The sequence below is a fragment of the Caretta caretta genome, chromosome 22 (genome assembly GCF_965140235.1).
Source record: "Caretta caretta isolate rCarCar2 chromosome 22, rCarCar1.hap1, whole genome shotgun sequence".
NCBI lineage: Eukaryota > Metazoa > Chordata > Testudines > Cheloniidae > Caretta > Caretta caretta.
Window position 1 is genome coordinate 22,144,982 of NC_134227.1, and position 23,484 is coordinate 22,168,465.

At 47.2% G+C, this 23,484-nt stretch overlaps 1 protein-coding gene across 7 annotated transcripts in view; it reads right to left on the minus strand.

The window, feature by feature from the left end:
- The window catches only part of SIK3 (SIK family kinase 3), a 152,218-nt gene that overhangs the window by 9,111 nt on the left and 119,623 nt on the right, over positions 1-23,484 (minus strand). For 4 of the 7 annotated variants that reach the window (XM_048827167.2, XM_075122250.1, XM_048827168.2 and 1 more), the window contains exons 7-21: positions 21,839-21,957; positions 21,104-21,214; positions 20,773-20,916; positions 20,112-20,189; positions 19,898-20,007; positions 18,855-19,008; positions 18,131-18,286; positions 16,700-16,770; positions 13,023-13,166; positions 6,011-6,161; positions 4,834-4,959; positions 4,437-4,522; positions 3,607-3,716; positions 2,714-3,071; positions 1,038-1,897 (exon numbers count right to left, since the gene is read on the minus strand). In XM_048827167.2, coding sequence (XP_048683124.2) covers positions 1,038-1,897; positions 2,714-3,071; positions 3,607-3,716; positions 4,437-4,522; positions 4,834-4,959; positions 6,011-6,161; positions 13,023-13,166; positions 16,700-16,770; positions 18,131-18,286; positions 18,855-19,008; positions 19,898-20,007; positions 20,112-20,189; positions 20,773-20,916; positions 21,104-21,214; positions 21,839-21,957 — 2,778 coding nt within the window. The remainder of the gene's footprint in view (positions 1-1,037; positions 1,898-2,713; positions 3,072-3,606; positions 3,717-4,436; positions 4,523-4,833; positions 4,960-6,010; positions 6,162-13,022; positions 13,167-16,699; positions 16,771-18,130; positions 18,287-18,854; positions 19,009-19,897; positions 20,008-20,111; positions 20,190-20,772; positions 20,917-21,103; positions 21,215-21,838; positions 21,958-23,484) is intronic. The other 3 variants (XM_048827172.2, XM_048827171.2, XM_075122252.1) reach the window with 2 other exon arrangements.

A 23,484-nucleotide genomic window follows, 5' to 3' on the forward strand; every position in this document is an offset into this window, starting at 1 on the left:
CCTCGCTCTGAAGGACCCCTTTCATCTCACATGCACACCTGCTTGAACGCACAACATGACAAAATACCTGTGGTTACTGTCTCAACATTAAGCCATGCCTCCTGAGTGGGCAAAGCACCAGCACAGCAAGGGAGTCAAGAGAAAGCGGGTGGCTTCAAATAAGATGCATCTCATTCCTACAGCAGATATAGCTCTATCCTGCTCAGGCCTGCCAGGTGGTACTGCTCAGAGCCTTCGCCCCTCTTGAACGGGTAGGCAGGAGATGAATTCTAAACACACGGAACTACAATGCAGGGAGAACAGTCATTTGAAGAGACCACTCGTCATGCTGCTCTGTCACCATAGTTACGGTGGGTGCGGAGACCAGGAAAGGGGACAGTACTTTCCACAGGACCAAAAACAGGCCTGAGGGACTCACTAGGAGCAAGTTTAACAACCAGTTTTCCTAAAGCAGATCATTCAAGCTCCCTCTGGGGCTACCAGTTAGTGCTCTCTGTTACTGTAGTGGAGGGAGCTGGCCCAAGAAATGACACTGTGCACTACAGGCTACATTTCATTGACCCTTGTAGCACTGCCCGAACTGCGAAGGAGGAACCAGTCACAGCTTTGGGCAGTAGGGATAATTTAATACACACATATTCCCTTAATTTGGGACACTAGATTTTTTTAATTAAAAAAAAAAAAACCAGATAAACCACCCAAAACTTTGCAGCTCATCTCTAAAGGCAAAACAGGAATCCAGGGTCTTTTCTCATTACCTGCAGGTTAGAATCATCAAATTCCAAGTCCTAGGAGTCTGGGAGTGTCCCTTTATTATTTAACAATTCTCCTCCTCGTTGTTTGGTACAAAGTTTGTATGAGTCCACAATTTACTTACAGCCTTAAGAGCCAAAAGGCTCCAGAAAATACTGCCCTAAGTTGACTGTCACTGAAACTCCTAGTTCTGTCTGATACACACAGTCATCTCTGCTTGCATGTGGGGTGTATCTGCAATTGGAAGAGGCTGTTTCATGTACACAAGTAGCACTAAGTCTTACCTCTGCTGGGCACCTTATTCCTACTGAATCCGGTAGCTGGCTGATGTCTGTAATGATGCGTCCCCAATTCCTGCCCCTGATTAACAGTTCCTAGCAGAGATTCTGGGTCCCCATGCCCTCCTGCATTTAAAAGCAGTGGGTTCTCATGGCCACCTTTGGTCAATGTATTTGAACGCTTATTGTCCGGAAAGCTGTCCCTGGCACCCTCACATGCACAGTCCTCCTCCATGCTCTCCGAATGGATCAGAGCTGGCTGGTGTGCATACCCATGGGGTGCCGCAGCCGCAGATACCTGCTGGATACATTCTTGTGCCCTGATTTTTAGGAGATGTTGAGGGCTGCTGTGATGGTACGTGTCAGCATTCGGATAAGGCACAGACAGCGACTGACGCTCTGATAGGTTCTGTCCCACGCTGGTGCCCATGTTCCCAGCATCTCCTTGGCTCATATGCCGGAACAATTCTTGAAATTCTTGCTGCTGCTGCCGCCGTTTGATGAGCTGTGCAAATTCTGCCGGGGGCAGTCGCACGTCCGTGGGCCCCGTGAGCGAGTGCCGGGGGGAAAGCAGTCCTTGGAGGATGTGCGGTACCTGCTGGTGTCGGCTGTAATCCGGCGGAGTTGGGGACAGCAGCGCCTGCTGTAGTGCTGATGCCGTGTAGGGCTGCGGCTGCGGCGCACTTTGAGGGAAGCTGGGGAACGGGTCAAGTTGAGGGACTTTCAGGGCTTGCTGCGTTGCGGGGAATCCCACCCCTGCTGATGGGCTGTAGTTGCTGGGGGATGCACGGGCCTGATCTGAGAACAGGTGGGGATGTAAGTGCACCTGGTCATAGTTAGCAGGGGGATACCTGTTCATGTTCAAGCTGCAAGGAAGAAACAACAGCGATTGTGTTGCAGCAGCCAAGAGTAAAGCCAGGAACGCAGAGGAGGCCACCACCACTGAGGCGCTCTGCACAATCTCCCAGCCAACTCCAGCAGGCTGCACACGCGCAGGGTGGTGGCTTGAGGGCCTAGCTGGAGTGGAGCAGAGGGGACCAAGGTTTGTCACCCAGCAGCTCTTTCTGGGAGAGCGGCAGAGACAATGCACTCAGACCCTGAAGAAGAGCACATGCCCCAGGTCATCAATGACTCCGCAGGGCCAGGTAAGAAGGAATGGCTGAAGTCTCTGGAGAGAGCTGGGGGAAGGCAGATGGGGAAGAAGGTGTTGTGAGAGGCAGAGCACGTCTGTCGGAGCTCTTGAAGCTAGTGTAGGCTCCGACCAGACCAGGCACAAAGGGGAATTAGAAACAGTCTCTGTACTTTTTTATTTCTCCCCTCTTACTAAAGCATAAGACTCTACTTGAGCAGCAACCTGTGTTCCTAGAGAGAAAGCTGGCTTCCTATCCCGCATGGCTCAGGAGTTGTGCTGACTTCACACAATCCTCACCCCCGGCTGTCAGAGCACCCATCCCACTAACAAAGCCCTGAAGTCTAAGGGTTTGGACTAGGATCACAGCTAAGTCCATAGCATGACCAGTGCAAGGCCTGCTGCTGGCAGCGAGAGCTGTGCTCAGGAGACAGAGACAGCCTCGGCGCACGGAGCCATGGTGAAAGTACTCTGACTGGCCCGGTTTCTTTTCTCCTCCCTTCTCCCCTCAGCGCCTCCCCAGGTTAGCAGAGCAGTTGGAGAATGGCCTTACCTGTGTGACTCTGCACTATCAGCACTGAGCTGCTTGGACAGTGGCCTGTGACCATATGTGAGAGAGGCCATCAGGTTAGCTCGATGCTGCATTTGGATCTGATTGGCACTCGGGTTGATGGACATGCCTCGTGGATGAGAGGACATGCCCTGCCCTGCCACAGCTGCCCCTTGCAGAAGGTTGTTGCTGAGCATATCTCCGGGCTCTTGCACTTGGATGGTGACCTGCTGCGGCTGCGATGGCTGCGGCATGCCCATGCATGTCAGTGCCACGTTCGGGGGCGGGGAACAGTTACCAGACTGCTGGAAGATCGCACTGTGGGAAGGCATCCCTTGGAACTGGGACTGAGACGCTGCACCTACGAAGAACAATCCCTTTGAGTAACTGCACTGAGCTATTGCAAGACTTGAGAGCATGTTCTGTTTAACAGATATAGCGTCTGACGCTATCAGGGCCAGAAGAAAGATTTTCAGAACCAAGCTGCATTTCAGTAGGTGATGAGGTGTGCGCCTTTCCTGACTATTCGGAGCTAAAACTTCATCATACTACAGCCACAACTAGAAATACTTGCAAGGCAAAAGAAACAATACCAGTGTAAAGTTATTTGCATAATCAGAGAACAATATCCCTCCTCCCCGCCCTCAGAAATTATACACAAGGATCTCAGGACATGAAATATAACAACATATTCCAGCTGGCAAGATCCACTGCAAGTATTCAGATAACACCAGTCCCTTGTGCCAGATGGAGAATCTTTTACATTGGCTATCTGCGCCAGGCACTAGAATTTGGAAAAGACATGAACTGTTTTCCCAAGTGCTTTAAAACCATAAGGTTCTGACAAGTGGCCTGCACAATAGGATGACAGATGGCTTGGTATACTCAGTGCTTACCATGAGTCTGTAGCATGCTGCTATTCACAGGAGGGGGGCTGCTATTTGGCTGCCTGAAGAGATGATTATTAGGGTGGTTTGGGGGTGGACTAGATGGCTGAATCCGTAACCTACACAAGAAAATAAGCACCTTCGTAAATCACTCTTCCTGATAAAGACGCTTGTTCAAGTTTTAGAACTGAACTCTAAATGCTTTTAAAAAAAACCAAATAAATATAAAAAAAACTCCTTTAGAATCTTAAAGGCTTTGCAACATAATTTCTATTTTATCTTCATTAGCTATCTGGATAAGGGAGTATTGCCCAGTGGTTAGTGCACAAGCCTGGGACTCAGGAATCCTGAATTCTATTCCTGACTCACCATGACCTATGGCAAGACTCTCCCACTCTGCCTCAGTCTTCCTCATCTGTAAAATGGGATGATATTTGCTAGCCAACAGAGGGGATGGGGAAGGGTCTAAAGAGTGTTTATAAATGGCTTGGCATACAAGGTGCTAGAGAAAGTGCTCATGCTATTATTGAAAAGCATTTGTTTTCAAGTTGGCCAACAAGCAGCTGTTCCGTGTCAATTTAAAACAATGTTGTGTCATCAGGTTACTTTCAAGGTTCTCTCGGTCAGAAATGTTAAGAGCCTGATTGCCAGAGACATGTGCTCCAACAGCTCCAGCTGCAGCCTGCACAGGCCTCTAGGAATGAGGACCAGTTCTCTAAGGTTATATGCTCCCAGCTGGCTCTGGGACAGGCCCCAGTGCATCACTGAGTGACAGCTTCACCCTCTCCCCCCTCTTTCCCCCCCAACAGCACTTTGCCAAAGCACACCCCTTTCTTTACCTCTGCAGCTGGTGGGTGAGCAGAGCTGGCTGGTTTTCACAAGGAGCTTGCAAGGGTGGAGATGGCTGAGGTGGGCGAATACAATCCTGAGCCAGGCACCAGAAAGGAGGGGAACAAAAAGTTATTTGCAATTAGTCAGTTCCATCTGGATTGAGAGAGTTTGGACCAATAAATTAATCAACCTGAGACAGAAGCTCTCACTATCCTACCAGCTGTACATGCATTGTTTATGAAAAGCCTTCCCCCTTGTTCCTCATTACAGCAGGTCGAGCAATCTAACTTGCCACATATACAGCAGTTTTCCTCCCTAGTCCCACGGGGCCATTCAATACCTCTACCTGTGACACTGCAGGAAAACCTGGTTAGGGTTCAGGGACCATGGTCCCAGTTCCAGTACCTGAATCTGCTGATGGAGAATTTGATGATGCTGCTCCTGCTGGTACAACATGTGTTGCTGCTGTGTCTTCTCCAGCGTTCTCTCGTCCATATGCCCACCGTACATCTTCTGCAGTTGCTCACACTCCTGTAATGAATGCAATACACCCACAACGTGATCTCTTCCTGCCCAGCAACCCTGCTGTGCAAAACGGCTTTCACTCTGCAGTCTCCTTGGCTGAAAGAGCCAGAGAAAAAGAAGAAACTGCAGGATAGAAATCCTAATCCATGTACTTAGCAGCATGTGTGTGCCTAATACCAGGGTCATTCCAGCTCTCTCCTACAGTGAGAAAGAAATAGATGCTCATGGAACTAAATTCATGGGCTATTTAGTCTTCTTACACTGCAACTGCAAGGAATGCAAGTGAAAAGCATCAGACATGAAAACCCCAAGATTAAATTAGCATCTCGTGCTCCTGCTGTGCTGCACAGGGAAATTCCTCTCTCAGGGCCCGATCCAGCTCCAACTGAAATCAACTACAAGACTCCGACTGAGGTCAAAGAGAGGACTATGCAATTTATGCCACAGCAGAGCAAAATGGCCTTTCAATGAATGTTGCATGGCATGCTATGGGACGGCGATGGAACTTCACTGCCATTAAAAACTGGTGAAGGCACCAGTGGCTTTTAGCTGGAGTGGCTAAGAGGATTTTCAAGAGTGTTCTTCAGTCTGGTTACTCTGTGCAGCACCACGGTTTGTCATTCAAACCAATTAAACAAGGAGGCCAGGACCAAGAACCAACCATGTCAACTTTGAAATGGGATTCTGGGGACTGATTTCATTGTGTGCAAGTCTTGGGAAGAAACTCAGAGACAGTGTCTAGGGAGCACAGGTATCAGGGCCCACATTCCTCACTTGAGCCTGACTTCTCGGACCTTGTGCGTGTTTCTATAGTGATATGTCAAGTCCCCAGAAAAGGGGGAAGCCCCCAAGGCTGCAGCAGAGATAAAGAGGATGATGGCAATTCTACAAAGCACACTCAAATACACAGAAGGGGGAGGATAAGCTTCCCAGCTGCAGCTCTGAAGAATGTTTGGATCCAGGAGACAATGCAGTAGGAAAGGTTTCCTCCTTTGTTTCCTCTGCCAGTAAGTCAGTGATCTAACCTGATCCACTGCATCCCGCTTCCTTCCTTTACCTGCTGAAGCTGTTTGATGCTGCTGTTATTGCCCATTTTCTCCAGGTGGGCTTTGAACGCCTGGATGCTGGCAGCACCGTCGGAAAAGCGGCGAACAGGAGAGAAGCGCTCAGTGGGGAGATGCAGGGTGTTTGAGTCCTTGTAAACGGAGCTAAACACATGGGGAAGTAGTTTAGTAGGTTAGTGATGTCAGCTGAAAAACAAACTCAGCTACAGAGACATTTCATTTACATCAGCTCTACCAAGTTCTGCCTGCCCAGAAGTTCTGTTTCAGAGTGAGAAGTAAAGTGCCATTAGTTTATTCATCACCAGCAGGGTACAGGATTAGCAAGTCCATTTGGTGCTGGGGTAGGTATATTTTCTCTAAAATTTTGCCAGTCTGATTTATATCCTAACTAGATTATAACTGGGGCACCAGTCTGTAACTGACCATATGACTTGGCCTGGCACTTGGTTCCACCGACCTGCAGAAACCATTCAACAGCTAAGAACGGAAAGGCGTTTCTCCATCCGAGAGCCGTTTTCATTCACCGTGCCTCAGAGTTTACACGGTGACATTTTGCTAAACTGGAGCGTCCCTATATTCCAGTGGGATGGGAATACTTTGTGCTAAGAAAAATTGTTGCATGTTCATCTATCTGAATTGGTGAAGGAGGAGCCCATCAGGAATGCTGCTGCCTTAGACAAGGCGATTCTGCTGCTAGGAACAGTTGTCTCTCTATGGCAAGGCCTGTTCTCTAAGAGGAGACCTTAAAAAGCTCAGCTGGAGCTTGCCTGCTGAGTCTAACTCTAAAATACAGTGGGCCAGCACCTTAGGAATTCTAATTGAAACAAGCCCAGAAGCAGGACCAGCATAACAACCTCACCCCCATTCCTAACCCAGATGCTTTATTTGCAGGTACACTTAGAGAGAGACTTCACTGAGAGAAGGCAAGGATATCCCATGGATACCTGGGAAAGAAGGAAAACTGGAAAATACTAATTGGTGCATCAAAAGGGGCACCAGTAACCCTGACATGTGTGCGGAATGGAGGCTTCCCATTCGAATGCCAAAAAAGCTTAGACCACCACCTTGCAGCAAGACCTGCCCTCTCTCAGCACACACACAGGCTTCCAGGATCTTCGGCTTCCTAGATGACACATGCTAGTGAACCTGTCAGACTGGTTTATTCCAAGCACTAACATACATCGGGCCTTGAAGATGAGGGAATTTTGATCTGAACGTATTCTACCAAATGCTACACCTCATGTGACTACATAGGGATGGACTTGGGGGACGGGGGTCAAACAAGGAAGCTGCACTTGTAGGGGGGCCTCAAGATAAAACCAATAATGGCAAAACAAAAAAGTTTTTAAAACACTTTTAAGTCTCCAGTACGCGCAGATAAAACCTGCCGTGTCACAGTACCAGTGGGTGGGGGTGTATAAGATTAACACCGCAAGGGCAGGAAAGGGTCTATCCTGTAGCCACTCTGAGCCAGAGCAGAGGCTGGCATCCGCATTCAGAAAGGCACTAAACCCAGTGGTGGTGGGGGGAGAGGGGGGGGAAGAAATGTGATGACTTTGCACAGAGAGGGAACCCTCTTTCACTGCTAGGGGCTGTCTTGTTTCAGATTCTTCCCCACCCATCCCATCACCTTGAATGCAGAGTCAACCAGCAGCCTAAATGTTTGGTGCCATGCCATCATGAGACACGCATCAGAGAATAAATGGACCAAGCCTAGTACCAGGGCAAATGGTTGTAGAGGAACTTATGACAGTTCCCTCTCAGTTCCCTTCCAGAACTGGAGGTCAGAAGACGTTTTTCCAGGAACAAACTTCCCTTTCAATCTGGGTTCCCATATATGAGTCAAACCCAAGCACACGCATCCTCAAGAGTACCTCTTTAAGAGTATTACAAAACACTGCTCTCTCTCCACCCAAAAGCAAAAACTAACATGTGAGGACCCAGTTAGCTTCTCTGCCCAGATGGGTTTAGCTTTGTACCAATTCAATCCAGACAGAAAATGAGCGGACAACACCATGGCTGGAGCAACGGTCTTTGTCTGTGAAAGGCCCTTAGGGAACAAGTCTTTAGAGCATCCCTGAGGATGGTTTGGTTGTAAAACAAAACAGAAGATAATCTAGCTCCATATAGATTCATAGATACTAAGGTCAGAAGGGATCATTATGATCATCTAGTCCGACCTCCTGCACAACGCAGGCCACAGAATCTCACCCACCCACTCCTGCAAAAAACCTCTCACCTATATCTGAGCTATTGAAGTCCTCAAATCGTGGTTTAAAGACTTCAAGGAGCAGAGAATCCTCCAGCAAGTGACCCGTGCCCCATGCTACAGAGGAAGGCAAAAAACCTCCAGGGCCTCTTCCAATCTGCCCTGGAGGAAAATTCCTTCCCGACCCCAAATATGGCGATCGGCTAAACCCTGAGCATATGGGCAAGATTCATCAGCCAGATACTACAGAAAATTCTTTCCTGGGTAACTCAGATCCCACCCCATCTAACATCCCATCACAGGCCATTAGGCCTATTTACCATGAATATTTAAAGATCAATTAATTACCAAAATCATATTATCCCATCATACCATCTCCTCCATAAACTTACTGAGTTTAATCTTAAAGCCAGATAGATCTTTGGCCCCCACTGCTTCCCTCGGAAGGCTATTCCAAAACTTCACTCCTCTGATGATTAGAAACCCTCGTCTAATTTCTAGTCTAAACTTCCCGATGACCAGTTTATATCCATTTGTTCTTGTGTTCACGTTGGTACTGAGCTTAAATAATTCCTCTTCCTCTCCGGTATTTATCCCTCTGATATATTTATAGAAAGCAATCCTATCTCCCCTCAACCTTCTTTTCGTTAGGCTAAACAAGCCAAGCTCCTTGAGTCTCCTTTCGTAAGACAGGTTTTCCATTTCTCGGATCATCCTAGTAGCCCTTCTCTGTACCTGTTCCAGTTTGAATTCATCCTTCTTAAACATGGGAGACCAGAACTGCACACAGTATTCCAGGTGAGGTCTCACCAGTGCCCTGTATAACGGTACTAACACCTCCTTATCTCGACTGGAAATACCTCGCCTGATGCATCCCAAGACCGCATTAGCTTTTTTCACGGCCACATCACATTGGGCGGCTCATAGTCATCCTATGATCAACCAATACTCCAAGGTCCTTCTCCTCCGTTACTTCTAATTGATGCGTCCCCAGTTTATAACTAAAATTCTTGTTATTAATCCCTAAATGCATGACCTTACACTTCTCACTATTAAATTTCATCCTATTACTATTACTCCAGTTTACAAGGTCATCCAGATCCTCCTGTAGGATATCCCGGTCCTTCTCTAAATTGGCAATACCTCCCAGCTTTGTATCATCCGCAAACTTTATTCGCGCACACCCACTTTTTGTGCCAAGGTCAGTAATAAAAAGATTAAATAAGATTAGTCCCCAAACTGATCCTTGAGGAACTCCACTGGTAACCTCCCCCCAGCCTGACAGTTCACCTTTCAGTAGGACCCGTTGTAGTCTCCCCTTTAACCAATTCCTTATCCACCTTTCCATTTTCATATTGATCCCCATCTTTTCCAATTTAACTAATAATTCCCCATGTGGCACAGTATCAAACGCCTTCCTGAAATCTAGGTTTCCTTTGTCTAAAAAATCTGTTACTTTCTCAAAGAAGGAGATCAGGTTGGTTTGGCACGATCTACTTTTTGTAAAACCATGTTGTATTTTGTCCCATTTACCATTGACTTCAATGTCCTTAACTACTTTCTCCTTCAAACTTTTTTTCCAAGACCTTGCATACTACAGATGTCAAACTAACAGGTCTGTAGTTACCCGGATCACTTTTTTTCCCTTTCTTAAAAATAGGAACTATGTTAGCAATTCTCCAGTCATATGGTACAACCGCCGAGTTTACAGATTCATTAAAAATTCTTGCTAATGGGCTTGCAATTTCGGGTGCCAATTCCTTTAATATTCTTGGATGAAGATTATCTGGGCCCCCCAATTTAGTCCCATTAAGCTGTTCGAGTTTCGCTTCTACCTCAGATATGGTAATATCTACCTCCATATCCTCATTCCCATTTGTCATGCTACCATTATCCCTAAGATCCTCATGAGCCTTATTAAAGACTGAGGCAAAGTATTTGTTTAGATATTGGGCCATGCCTAGATTATCCTTAGCCTCCACTCCATCCTCAGTGTTTAGCAGTTACACTTATTCTTCTTTGTTTTCTTCTTATTTATATGGCTACAGAACCTTTTACTATTGGTTTTAATTCCCTTTGCAAGGTCCAACTCTACTTGACTTTTAGCCTGTCTCACTTTATCCCTTCATGTTCTGACCTCAATAAGGTAGCTTTCCTTGCCGATCCCTCCCATCTTCCACTCCCTGTAGGCTTTCTGCTTTTTCTTAATCACCTCTCTGAGATGCTTGCTCATCCAGCTTGGTCTACAACTCCTGACTATGAATTTTTTCCCCTTTCTTGGGATGCAGGCTTCCGATAGCTTCTGCAGCTTTGATTTAAAGTAATCCCAGGCCTTCTCTGCCTTTAGATCCATAAGTTCTTCAGTCCAATCCACTTCCCTAACTAATTTCCTTAACTTTTGAAAGTCAGCCCTTTTGAAATCAAAAACTCTAGTCGCAGATTTATTTTTGTTAATCCTTCTGTTCTGTTTGAACTGAATTAGCTCATGATCACTTGAACCAAGATTGTCCCCTACAACCATTTCTTCTATGAGGTCCTCACTATTCACCAAAACAAAATCTAAAATGGCATCCCCTCTAGTCGGTTGAGCAACTACTTGATGAAGGAATGCATCAGCTATCGCATCTCGGAAAATCCTAGCCCTATTATTATGACTAGCACTCGTCCTCCAGTCTATATCTGGGAAGTTAAAGTCTCCCACGATCACGCAGTTTCCATTAGTATTTACTTTATTAAAAACATGAAAAAGGGCTCTATTCATATCCACATTGGATCCCGGCGGTCTATAGTAGTGCTTCAAACTGAATTACGTTAGACAGACAATTGGTACTTTAAATATTTTATGTATGTACAGAGGTCTCTGTTGAAGCCTGCTCTGAAAGACAAAATTGAATCTCTGCTGGAGAAGCTACCCCTTGCAGGAGTAAGATTCTCATTCATGTTGCAACATTTCCAGGATGTTAGTTCCAGTTATTTTCACATATTCAGCCCTGCTTGGTAAAACTTATTTTAATTAATTACAATTTGAAATATGTTCCAACTAAGGCTAGAAGTGGCTGGCTCCCATGTTCCCTTTCTGCCAGTCAGCAAGCCAACCTGTCCATCTGACCTTCCAACTCCGTAATGGGCAGCAGAAGCAAACGAGGAAAGTGAGCATTGTGCATCAGGCTCCCAAGCATGCTAGGATGATGCACAGTCACACTGCCCCTGGCTCCAGACTGGCTTTCTAGACTAACGTATTTTGAGACCTTTTTAAGTACAAACCAGTTTCAAACAGACTAAGTTAAGCACCAGAATAAAAGCTGACAGCTGTCCACGAGCCAGTACTTTGTGGTTTACTGCAGGTTTTGCCACACTACAAGACACAGCCTTCCGCTAGCTATGTCTGAGGTGTACAGAGACTTCCAGGCGCTTGGTCTGGGGCCAGATTTGATTTTCAAGTTCCTCTCTTTTGATCTCAGGCATGTCTGTAGTTCCACAGGCTTACAGGCCTCTGCTGCGACATGTAAAATTGTGAATCTGGAATGAGCCAATGCTATCCTGTGCATGTAAAAACAGAGGAGCAGACACATGATGAGAGCCAGAGGGGGCAGGGTGGGCTTGGTCTAAAGAGCCTTATAACAATACCTCAATGGCTTCATTTAAACCTCCATTCTGAAGTGACCCTGGAAGCAGGACGTACAATATTTTCTGTTTATTTAATTTGCAACTGTTTTTCTTCTCTTCCTATAACGAGCTCTGTGACCCAGGAAATCTTACTCCTCCTCTCCCGCCTCTCTTTCTACCCAGGAGAAGTCAAGGGTTATGCTCCAGCATGGCACCAGTGCTGACTCAGTCTGCTCAGCGTTCGCCTGTCTCTGCTGATTCCACCAACGCTCAACTCAGCAGGGATCTGGCCGCAGTAAAGAGCGCTGTGACAAGCTTGCCAGGGAGAGCTGGTGAGAGGACTTAACATGAGCACAAATCTGGTCTTCTAGGTAACTGCTTTCTCAATTGTTCAGCAACTGAGACCAAAGAGAAACGAGCTCGACCGCTCACATGTGTGTCACCCCCTCAGTGCTTTGGGGTCGAGGTGCAGGGGTGTCTGTGGCAGTAGCATCAAGTTTGCTGCAGCATTGAAGGACTCTGTAGAATTAATAGTTCTCAAAGTCAGGAGGGCCCTTCCTCCAGAATTTTAGCTCACTTGGATCCAGTTTTGCAGCAGTTCCCTCAGTCACAAAAGTTATAATTGTTCTCCCCCAACCCTCTCCACCAGAGGATTGGATTAGAAACAAAATGACAAACAGGGAGCTTTGCATGGAGATTCTGCAGTGGAAACACACAACTCTGGTGCAGTGAGGTTTCTAAACCTACGCATAGTTTACTCGTGGTGCAGCCTTTCATACAGCATTCCACTACTGAATATTCCATCGCAGATTTACTACTCACTACAGGGTTGAGCCTACTAGTACATTAACAAATCTTTCCACTAATCTGGATCGCTTAATCTTAATCCCAGCCCCAGGGCTAAGGCAGCCATCCTGGCAAATCATCTCCAGCCACAGAAGTGGGACTGGAGGGGAAGAGCCAACTGATCCCTGCCCGTGAATGCGCCATGCACTTAGCAGGTGAGGAGCCTATATCTGCTCAGAAATGAAGCATGTCCAACAGGGCCAGCCAGCTTCTGCTTTGGGGTCTGCTCCTTTCTTCTTTTAACCCCTTTATGCCAAGCTGGATTTTTTCTGCACTCCATTCAGATGACATCTGAGCGGGTTCCCTGGCACAGAGCTGCCCGAACGGCCGGTGCCATTACTCACCGGTGCTGATCGGGTACCAGGTGTGGAGCCCAAGCCCGGGATCGAAAAGACTGCTGTCCTAGCTGCCTCTGCAAGTCTGGAGGGATTTCAGCTGTAGGGTTGGTCATTGCCAGAGTGTGCCTTTTTGACCTATTTGCCAAGTATCTGCAACAAGCAGGAGCACATTTTATAAATGGAAGAGACTGATGGGAATACTCCAAGAGAAGGGAGCAGAAGCAGATAATCCAGAGTAATTAGGAAAGAAAAATGCTCGCTGCAGTGTTCAGAGCCTGCTGTGAGTTGTAGAACACCCATGAAAGAGCAAACCGTACTGCCAATGCCTGTCAGGTTAAAGGGACGTTAACTGCTTAGCAGAGGACTGAAGTCATAGCCAGCTTTATTCCAATGCCAAACTTGGTAAGAAACAGAATGGCCAATCATCTCAGGAGAAAAGCTCTACTTCATCTCATGGGGAATTCTCAAGCACATTCATTTAGATCTAGCTCCAGTGACTAGTTAGTTTCTGTAGGGATTCTTTCCCCTAAAGTGGTGCTAGTCTGAAGGGTAATAGCACTGTCTGCCTTACGTAATATGCACTATGCCCATGGGACTGTTTGCGTGAGTAACGCTTACAGCATTTGGCCAGAGAGCTCAGCACAGTGCAGACAGATGCTGTGCACGTTTCCCTGCTTGGCTCAGCCTGCGCACTTCAGTCCTCACCTGCGACGTTCTCAGTCTGGAGTCTGAGCAGAGATCAGCACGTCGAATGGTCCCACATCAGATGATGCATTTACGACATTGCTACCACTGCTGGAGATTAGCTGTGGCCTGCTCTTTGCACTGTGTGTGTGATCTAACCCAGATCTGAATGTAGGTTCTGAGGGAGGAACAGCATGTGTGTGAGTGCGCCATCTAGTCCCCACTCTTGGACACTTCGAGCAGAGTCTGGGAATCAATGTACGGAGGCTGCACCAACGATGCCTAAAGCAAAAATGGCGAGGGAAAGTGAGGAGCTAATTCAGCCCATTCCCTTCCTGGAGCAGGAGCCCCGGCTGTCTAAGCGCTTCCTCTTTCGGCTGTAGACAAGTTCAGGGCTGGTTTGGGGATTTTTAGCCCTATTGTTCCCTTTGTGTTTGTGTTGGACGCTAAGGCAGGAAGGGCCTGATTCAGCGAGATGGCAAAGGATGTAGCTATCCTTGGATATTCTTCACTCTTGGGCAGGCAGCGCTCTCAGGTGCTAGCAATGGTGGAAATGCTGACAAGGTTTGAGGACAGAGTGGAATCAATGCCTGTACCTGGACTAGACTAACCCTCCCACCATTGCTAACGCAGGTGAAGCTGCTCTGGTGATGAGTTATGGCTACAAAGATTCCTGGCCTACACAAAGCTAGAGGGTAAAATGGGGGTTACAAATACTTTGAGTTGATTTCTTTTTTGTGTCTGTAACTAAAACCTGTACAGTAGGGGAAACAGCAGCACCTAAAACTATGGCTCTGCAAAAAGCATTATCCATTGACACAAAAAGCAGCAAGTTAACAGAATGAAGAATACTTAGTGGTGTGGTGACTTGCCAAAATCTGAGCCATTAAATGTTTGAGATCCATTTGATGGAGACAAGGAGAGTTTCCCAAAGAGCTTCACAATTGTGGTTTGCTACAGTCACTTTATTTCATGGCTCCAGGGAACAATCCACTCATGAACTGCAACTGTTTGGGTGGAAAATAACGTTTTGCAAGCTCTGAAGAGATGCGATTGTGCCCTGGGCATGGGGAATGGAATGCACACTATTTCAAGGTCAGGCAATCTAAAACAAACAAGGGCAAAAGTTGCTCTGCGGTCATTGCAGAGGGCATTCAAACCAGTGTTCTGAAAAGATAAATATTAGCTTCTGTCCCTGGTGTTAATACTGTTTACTCTTCTACTGGTGATTAGTGGCATGTCACAGCGTAAGAGGGTGGGGAGATGGAGGGTTAATGGGCACTCATTAGCACAGTTTAAGCTTGGTCCCGTCCAGCGGCTATGAAGAATGTGGCGTAAGCGCACACAAGGAGGATTTGGGGGGTAATATTTTCAAAAGTAGCTAAGCCCCATTTTCAAAGGTGACTTAGGTACCTCAGAAACTGCATCCCACTTACAGTGAGACTTGGGTTCCTAAGTCCTGCATACATTTTTGGAAGTTTTACCCTTGGTCTCAAAACCCTACCTGCCAAGCCTGACTCTCGGAACCTTAAAGGGTTCAGCTGGAAGCAGAGATTTTAAAAGCACCTTAAGCTTGGCCAGATGAGGACACATTGGCAATTTGCCAAGAGCCACAGGGCTGCATCTTATTTGTCCAAAATGGAAAACTCTGCAGGTTTGTTCAGCTTTCCAGTTTGGAGCAGTGTCCCATGGAGACTGCAGGTCCCAGATTTGAGCAGTGCCATCCCGGGAGAGTTCTGACGCCACGATACAACCTTCAGCATGGACTGAAGGCCAGTCTTCTTCGTCAAGTTAGAGCATGGCATGCTGGGGCCTGCAGTGTCCGCGGGCCACGCCTCCATAATGAAGATGAGAATGACCATGGGTGGCACTGTATAGCTCCTTGGGCCACACTTCGGCTACCCAGAATGTGTAGACTCCTAGCCACTGGAAGCACAGGGCATTCTTTAATGTGTACTATGTTTGGCTGTTTTCTAAGGCCAAGTAGACAAGGGAATCTTGGCACATGCCCTGGACAAGCCACTGTTGTACCCAACTTCCCATTGCCATTAGAACCCTTCTGTTTTACAGCACTGAGACCGACCAGTGGAGTTTACAAGGGCTTTAGGAATATTATGGGGAATTAAATGGCTTTAGCAGCAACTCCCTCACCTCTATACCTGCCTGCTGCCCACCCGGCAGTTATTTGCCTCTTTCTTGGAAGGACAATATCCGTAACAGCTGAGAGAGAGCCTGTTCTCGTCAAGTTCCTGCCCACCAGGACTGGGAAAAATCCATGGAACTTAATAAGGAGGATCATCTGCACCAGCTGCTTAGCAGAAAAAGTAGCTACACAAAAACTGCTCTGCAAGTATTGGCAAGGACAGTGTTCGTGTTTTCGGCTGGAGGAAGAACCCCGGAACGTATTTTGGCTGGGGAGAGAAGTGACGTTTCAGAGTCGATATTGGACCACCTCTCACGTGTCGGAGCAGACTGTTTCGGGACCTACTGCTATGGCTAGAAATCTAAATGACTATAGATACCCAAGTTTTTATCAAACTCACTTCAAGGCATCAGAGTTGGATGTTTACTGCAGGTCTCGGTCCAAAAGCTGCACAGACAAAATGAGACCACTTCCCCAGTCACTCAGCAGGGATGAGGGAGGGTGCAGTGTCTTAGCACTCACTATGCAGGTTAGTTTGGTTTGCATGCTGGTACACCCTAAGCAAAGGAGTTTAGTGCTCAGAGTTTCTGGATAACCTATTGCTCAGACAGCCTGCAGAATTTCAGATGCTGTCAGGTTATTTTACAAAGTTATTCATTTGCCTGTTAGTGTCAGGTAGAGTAATTGCCTGGCGTAAACAGGCACCCATAAAGGAAAAGTTGAAACCTTCACCATAAATCAACACCTGCAGCTTGGGACGAGGTTGATTTGTTGGGTTTTTTAGATCAGCTTTAGGGCACCATAGGGTGAGCCTCTCCAACAGCACAAGGGGAAAGGCCAACAGATGGGATGTTACCTCTGCACAGCTTCCTGATCCGGCTCCCCATCGGAGCTCTCCTCATCCACAGGGGTAACTGCTGGCACTGCCTGAGGAGAGAGGAAAGGGGAACCATGGGCTCCAGAAGGTGGCTTATTCAACACTATCTTGGGCTGCAGAAACCTGACCTTCTAGAAGAACAATTAAGGACCAGACATTTGGGGGCACTCAGAATCCTCCTCCAAAAAACACACCCTCACCATCTCACCCTTACACAGTGCAACCTATATAGGGGCAGCTTCTTTTGGTGCTAGCAGGAAATTCAGTAATACACATACCTCCAGGGGGAAGCACTGCCCACATTAACACCCTGGAGATTAACACTGGCAGATTTTCCTTTCTCTGATAAATAAAGCAAGAGAGTGGCAGAGAAACCTTAGCGAGAGAGTTACAAACATCATGCTCTTCTCAGCACTTCTGAAGAGAAATATTTAAATTGCTACTAATAAATGAGAAATAAAAGGCCCGTCAGCAGGTCACATTCCTCACAGCAGCAAGACGCCTGGCCTCTAGTGCTAGCAAGTTTGTGCAGGTCATTAATGGAAGGAGAAAGATACTCAACTGGGCAGATTCCAGCTGACAACCCCAGGAAGATCCCAAGACAACAAAAAGGAACAAAGACTAGAAACCTAGACAGTAAACAGAACATTAATCTTGGAAACATACAGCTACTCCCCAGACACAGACACTTCCAGTGGGAAGCAGACAATCAAATGGGGGGCTGGCTTGAGGAACACATGTGCCCCCAATGGTCAGCACTGCTCAGATAGGGGCTAAAGCCAGACAGCCAGGCATGCCAATTCTGAACATGGGTCTCCCTGGAAGCAGTGTCACGAAGGAGGAGACCAAAAGCCAGATGCTAGGCAAGCAGCAGTGTCCAAGGATCTTGTGAGATAGGGAAGGGTTGCCAGGAAAGGAGAGGTGCTTGTGATGCACGTGGTAACTGAAGGGCCAAAGTAGTTTAAGTTCCAGGACCACAGGCATCGTGGGAGAGGGAGGCTACCAGCCCTTCTATACGCTGCACCGAGGAGATGACACCAGCGACAGCATGGCCAGGAATTTGCTGATACTGGCAGTGAAGCCACCATCTGTTTTAAAAGGTTCCTTTGAATCCTGCTTCAGCTTTGCCTCTGGAGAGCAGGTGGGTAGAGAGGGCCAAGGAAAACGGTGAGAAAACGCTCCCAAAACGGAACATTATTGTAGGATGAACCTCCCGAGGGAGGGAAAGCTAAAGCAAATGGCAGGTGGCGAGTCCCTGCCAATGCTGGGAAACTGACATTTCATTCCCTGTCCGCCTCTGCGGTTCTTTTGCACACGCCACTCCAAACCCCAGCTTTCACTGCCAGCTCTGCCAGCAAGAGGACGTGTTTGTAAACATGCCACCAACTCTGTTCTTCTGTTGCTACTTACTGGAGTCATAGTGACGAGCGGGGAAGGGCCTCGAGGACGCTTCAGCAGTTGTTGTGCGTGCAGCTGGATGTTGGCTCCACCGTCTGAAGCCCGCCGCCCTAGAGGGCCCATTCCATTCAACAACTGCAGAGTGGGGGGCTGCAGCAAGGACTGCTCCTAGGAAGAACACAGAGGAGTTATCACCGAATATTCCTCCTCCTCTAGTGCCTCCTGGAGGATCTTAGAGCACTGTATAAATACCAAGGGAACAGCCTAACTGGCCTTGGGTGAGGCGAAGGATCTTCAACACCTTACTCCTGGGGAAACTGAAGCAGAGTGGTGGAATGACCTGCCCGAACTCTCTCCGTCAGTGGCAGAGCTGGGAGTAGAACCCAGATCTTCCAACTTACAGCCCTGAGCTTCAGCCATAAGGCAGGCTGGGCCTCTGGGTTTCACACGCTTGGAAACCAAGGTCCCCGGTCTGATTTGCTACTAAGATCACTGATCTCCCCCGCCCCATCAAACAAGTTTCTGAATTTCAAGTTGTGGGGTGTTTGTTTTTACTCAGAACTACAAGAGAGACAATCCCAGGCGGTAAGCGACATCAAATAGAACTAAGGTCCAGCCTCAGCGATCAAATCGATCATTAAACCTATGGAGCAGACTGGGGGATTCTCCAAGAGCTGCAGCCTATATCTCCACGTAGCACTGGCTCCAGTTGTGGAGTATACACAGCGGATGGTACCTTGTACTCCAGCTGTCCAGTTGGCTGCAGGTTCTGCATAGGCAGCATATTGTGCATGAAGTTCATGTTTGGAGCCACCTGCAGGAATGGAGCCTGGGGAGTGACACGAGGGAAGCCTGGCAGGAGCTTCTGGAGATCTTCCATCACTTCCGTGCTGAGCAATCACATTCAGAAACATGGGACTTAGAAATAAGCCAAGCAAACCAATCTACATGCTTGCTACCGTCAGCTCTACTTCTCACTGGCTTTCACTGTGGATTTCTCTGGCTCAGGAGTGGGGCCTGGACCTAAGTGTAGCAAGTTCTTCATTTTTAATGTGCCCTTAAGGTTCTCAGAATTGGGATTTTCCAGGTCTAACTATTCATGCAAAATAAAATTGCACTTGGCACCATGATACTTAGTCTCTAGACACTAAGATATTAAAAATAAAGTGGCTCATAGCTTTCCGACTTCCTTTGCCTCTCTGGCCAACATGGCCCCCAATTAAGCAAAGCCAGCCAGAAATAGCAACTGATTCATTGAGATAAAGAGGAAATTGTGTCCCTGCCGGAGAGGCCTGCCACACAGGCCACTGGGAAAGTGGATTTTTCAAGTGAAAAGACATGGATTTCTGCCATTCAAGTGGCACCTGATTCCCTTCCCCACCCAGCCAAGATCATGCTTTTGAGCAAGAATCCCACCCTGCCATCCCATTCACCACAGAGCTATATATGACGGGAGCAGGAAAGCAAAGGGATTTCACTCCTAAATATTGAAGGGTGGGGTTTTGATGTGTTTTTCCCATTAAGATATGAATCCATCATTTTAATAGATTATATAAAACCTCTGACCTTTCAACAGGAGCAACCCAAAGGTGTAAGAGCTTCTTACAACCTCCAAATCAAAGCACTATCCCGTACTCAGGTACCTCCAAGAGGCCATGGAAAGCCAGAGGAACATCATCCATGGATTCATAGAGAATGCCGTTGGGGTGGAGAGGGACCCTTAAAAAGGCAGGAGCAGGTCCCTCTGCTCCTACTCAGGAGAAAGAGCTGGATACTAACCGTGGGTCTGCGACTCCAACAGTGTGCCTTCTCATTGAGAGATAACGGACCAGGGCTTCAGGGGATGGCTCTTCCCCTTCATCACTGTCCAAGTTCATTGTTCCATCAGTCTGGAGTGGGGAAAAATACAAGAGATTTTGAAATCAGGTGCCAGAAGCCCAAAGTGTCATGAAGAAAGGGCGCTCACAGGAGTCAGCAATGGAAAGCAACTTGCCTCTATGATCTGGTTCTCAGGGTTGATGAGCTGGACTTGCGGCACATTGATACTCACGGGGTTGCCTGCCTGTTCCGCCTGCAAAGCAGAAGAAATCAAAACAATGAGCAACTGGGGGGTTTCTTTTCCCTTTTAAAATCTGCAGCCACATCCTTTGGGTTGTGACTCTTCCTACTAGTCAGCCACTAACAGCCCAGGTAGCACAGCGCTCTTCAGGGGGGATCGCCTTCTTCCGAACACATTAGCCACTTGCAGAAGGGATCCCAACTCCAGGTTCAACTACATCTTCCTCCACCTCTCCCACCCATGCTCCCTTCCAGACTCCTGCTATTGAAACTCAGATGCATTCCCAGATGCTGCACAGCAGAAATTGGAGCATTTTCATGAAAAGCAAAACAGGGTTAGGCTCCAGCAGCACGTTGGCCAGAAAGTTGCAAACCCCAAGAGAACAGTAACATGGACACACATGAAAATACTTACCACTCAGGCAAAGAATCTTCTCCTCTCTCCTTACCAGGGTGAGGATGGTCATGAAGGAACTCAAGTTATTCTACTTACCCAGCTAAACAAACAAGCTCTGACCAGGTTGAGCTTTGCAAGGCTGGGGGAAGTTACGACTAAACCTGCAGCGATGAAATGACCCCATCTATCTGAGACCCACCTGGATGTTAGCTGGTGTGGGGAAGGTCATGGTCCGTGGCATACTGGGAGGTGCTGTAATGCGCAGATTCTTGTGTCTCTTTAATCGGTCACAGAGCAGGCTATAGATTGCACTGTAGTGATCATAGGCATCCGTCCTTAGTGACTAGCAAGGGAAGGATAAAAAGAAATCAATTTTTTTTTCTAGTAATGAAAATACATCCCCTTCCTCTCCATACCCACTCTGCAGAAGAAAGCGTTAACTGGCAGGTGTGATCAGCCACCAACATGACATTTACCAGCTGCAGGCGACAGCCCGATAACAGAGGCACTTGCAAGCTGGTTCGAGTTACCTGTAGCGTGCGCTCTTTGTCCAGCCCCATCTCCACCATTGCTAAGAGCACATCTTCGTTCAGTGGTTCCATCTGTCTTTCAATCTTGAGGTGCTGACATTCTGCTATTAACTGTAAGGGCACAGAAAGACTGTCAGTGCTCAGCACCCCAAGGGCAGCAAACGTTCACTAGGTGGAACACGCCATAAACCACCAGTGCCACAAGCCTACAGCTGGAGGGCCCGCGACCCATGCTGCAGCTCGGCACAGTATCTAAACACTGAGGGTACAGTGGCCTGCCTGGACAAAGCAGGAGCAGAAACAGCATCTCACTCCACACTAGCATGAGATCTTGGGGGCCAGCTATGGCCCATAGCCAATGCAACTGGAAACCAGGATTCCAGGTATGGTATCAGCAGGGCAATCAAAGAAACCCAATGGCCTAGAGATACAGAGACTAAAATAATGATGATGAATGATCTAGAGTCCAAGAGAGGAGAGGGCACTAAGACAAGGACGACAGCGAGTCCTTGCGGGGGGAAAGAAATAACAGCATACTTGCACTTGGGAATCGTGAACTCTTAACACAGGACATTAATTTAGTTTTGAGCCACTCTAATGGTCTCCAATGTGCACACACGGCCAGTACTGTGCACAGGCAGGGCCAGTACTCAGCCCTCCTCCCTAGAGCCCGCATACTGGATTCCCCACACCCTTTCACCATGTAGACACACCAGAGCCTTTCTGCCTGCTCACCCTGTCAAACTCTGCATCAGCTTCCCCGAGCTTCATCCACTTGTGTTTGCAAATCTGTTCCATTGACAGTCGCTTACTTGGGTCCAGCACCAGCATGTGGCGGATCAAGTGCTCACATTCTACAAGAGAGCAACAAGAAAATGAGTATTTCAGTAGCAAAGGGCAACACCTCCTGAGGGACTCAGCTTTGCATTGTGTCAGGAACAAGGGTATTTTTTCAAAGTAACGGACAACAACACTACTCTGTCTACAGGGTCATTGACGAACAGCAAATATACACATGCCTTGTGTCAGGCCTGATTCAGTCTTCGACGCAAGTGTGGGATTAAATTCCAGACATTTGATGTCTGAGTTTAGCATCTACAAGGACTAGGCACACGCTCCACGCAAAGCAAAATTAAAACAAGATCTCCAGCTCAGCAGAGTTAAAGGGACCCCATGCGGCACTGTGGCACAATAGCCCTCAGTCCTCAGCTGACCAAAAGTTAGTAACTGCGGGAGGTTTTGCAAGGCACAAGGGCAGAAAGACCCCAACTCCCAAAGGACATCGATGGCTTCTACCACTCAAGAGCATGGGTTTTCTTTTCCTTATAGCGACGTGCAAGACAATGTTGGTGCAGACCCTGTGTTCGTACAGCAAAAATCAACTTTTGAAGTCTATGGTAACATTTTTATTGGATTTAGGTTTTGCAGAAGCTTGCTTTGAAAGCATTGATATTTGGGGCCAAATCTGTCTGTCTGTATATCTTTAGACCGGAAGAGCTCTGTGTAAGCACAAAAGCTTGTCTCTCTCACTAACAGTCAGTCCAATAAAAGACATTATCTCACCACTTCAAATATCCTGAGACCAGACGACTAGACCACCACTATATATATACACCTTTAATTCAGTATACTTCTCCCCTATAAACCAGCCAACACTGAAGTCCAGTTTTTGAATGAAATATGAACTCCCTCTTTCATTCAACAAGCAACCATCAGAATCAACCCTGTGATGTTTGTTACAGCCTGTAGGTGGCCCTCGTCTACTCTCCACATACTTGTTTACTCTGGCAATGCAATACAGCCCATATTTCAGGGTTGAAGGGCAAACCACAATCACCATCTAACAGGCTGCCAAGGCAGGATTACCAAATGCAGGCTTAATGCAGGAAAACACATTTCCCCAACTTCCTTACAATAACAAGCACCACCACCACACCTGACTTAAGCTTACACCATGTAAACTGATGACAAGTGCAACCTGAAGCCAGAGAAAATGTCTTATTTTCAAATTAAATTTTCCATTAAAGCATTCTATAAAATAGGAGCTGGCGTCTCCCCCAATAAAGATGGAGCCTTGTCTGCAGTTAACAAATTATACATTTTTGTGAACATTATTTTTCCTATTTACAACACAAGAATCTCTAAAAAAGAATGAACACAGCATAACATTAAGATGCAAATTCACAGGCAGATATTTTTTAAAAAACTATCACAACTGGTTCAATAAATTAAGCAGCAATTTAGATGTAAAGGAATAAAATGCAAATTGTTCCTTTCACATCAGATCTAGCCATAAACTGCTTAATTTTTAAATACTGCATCTTTCTTATCGCAGCCATTAAAAATGCCCAAGCACCACACTGAATTCCCCTTGTGGAGCC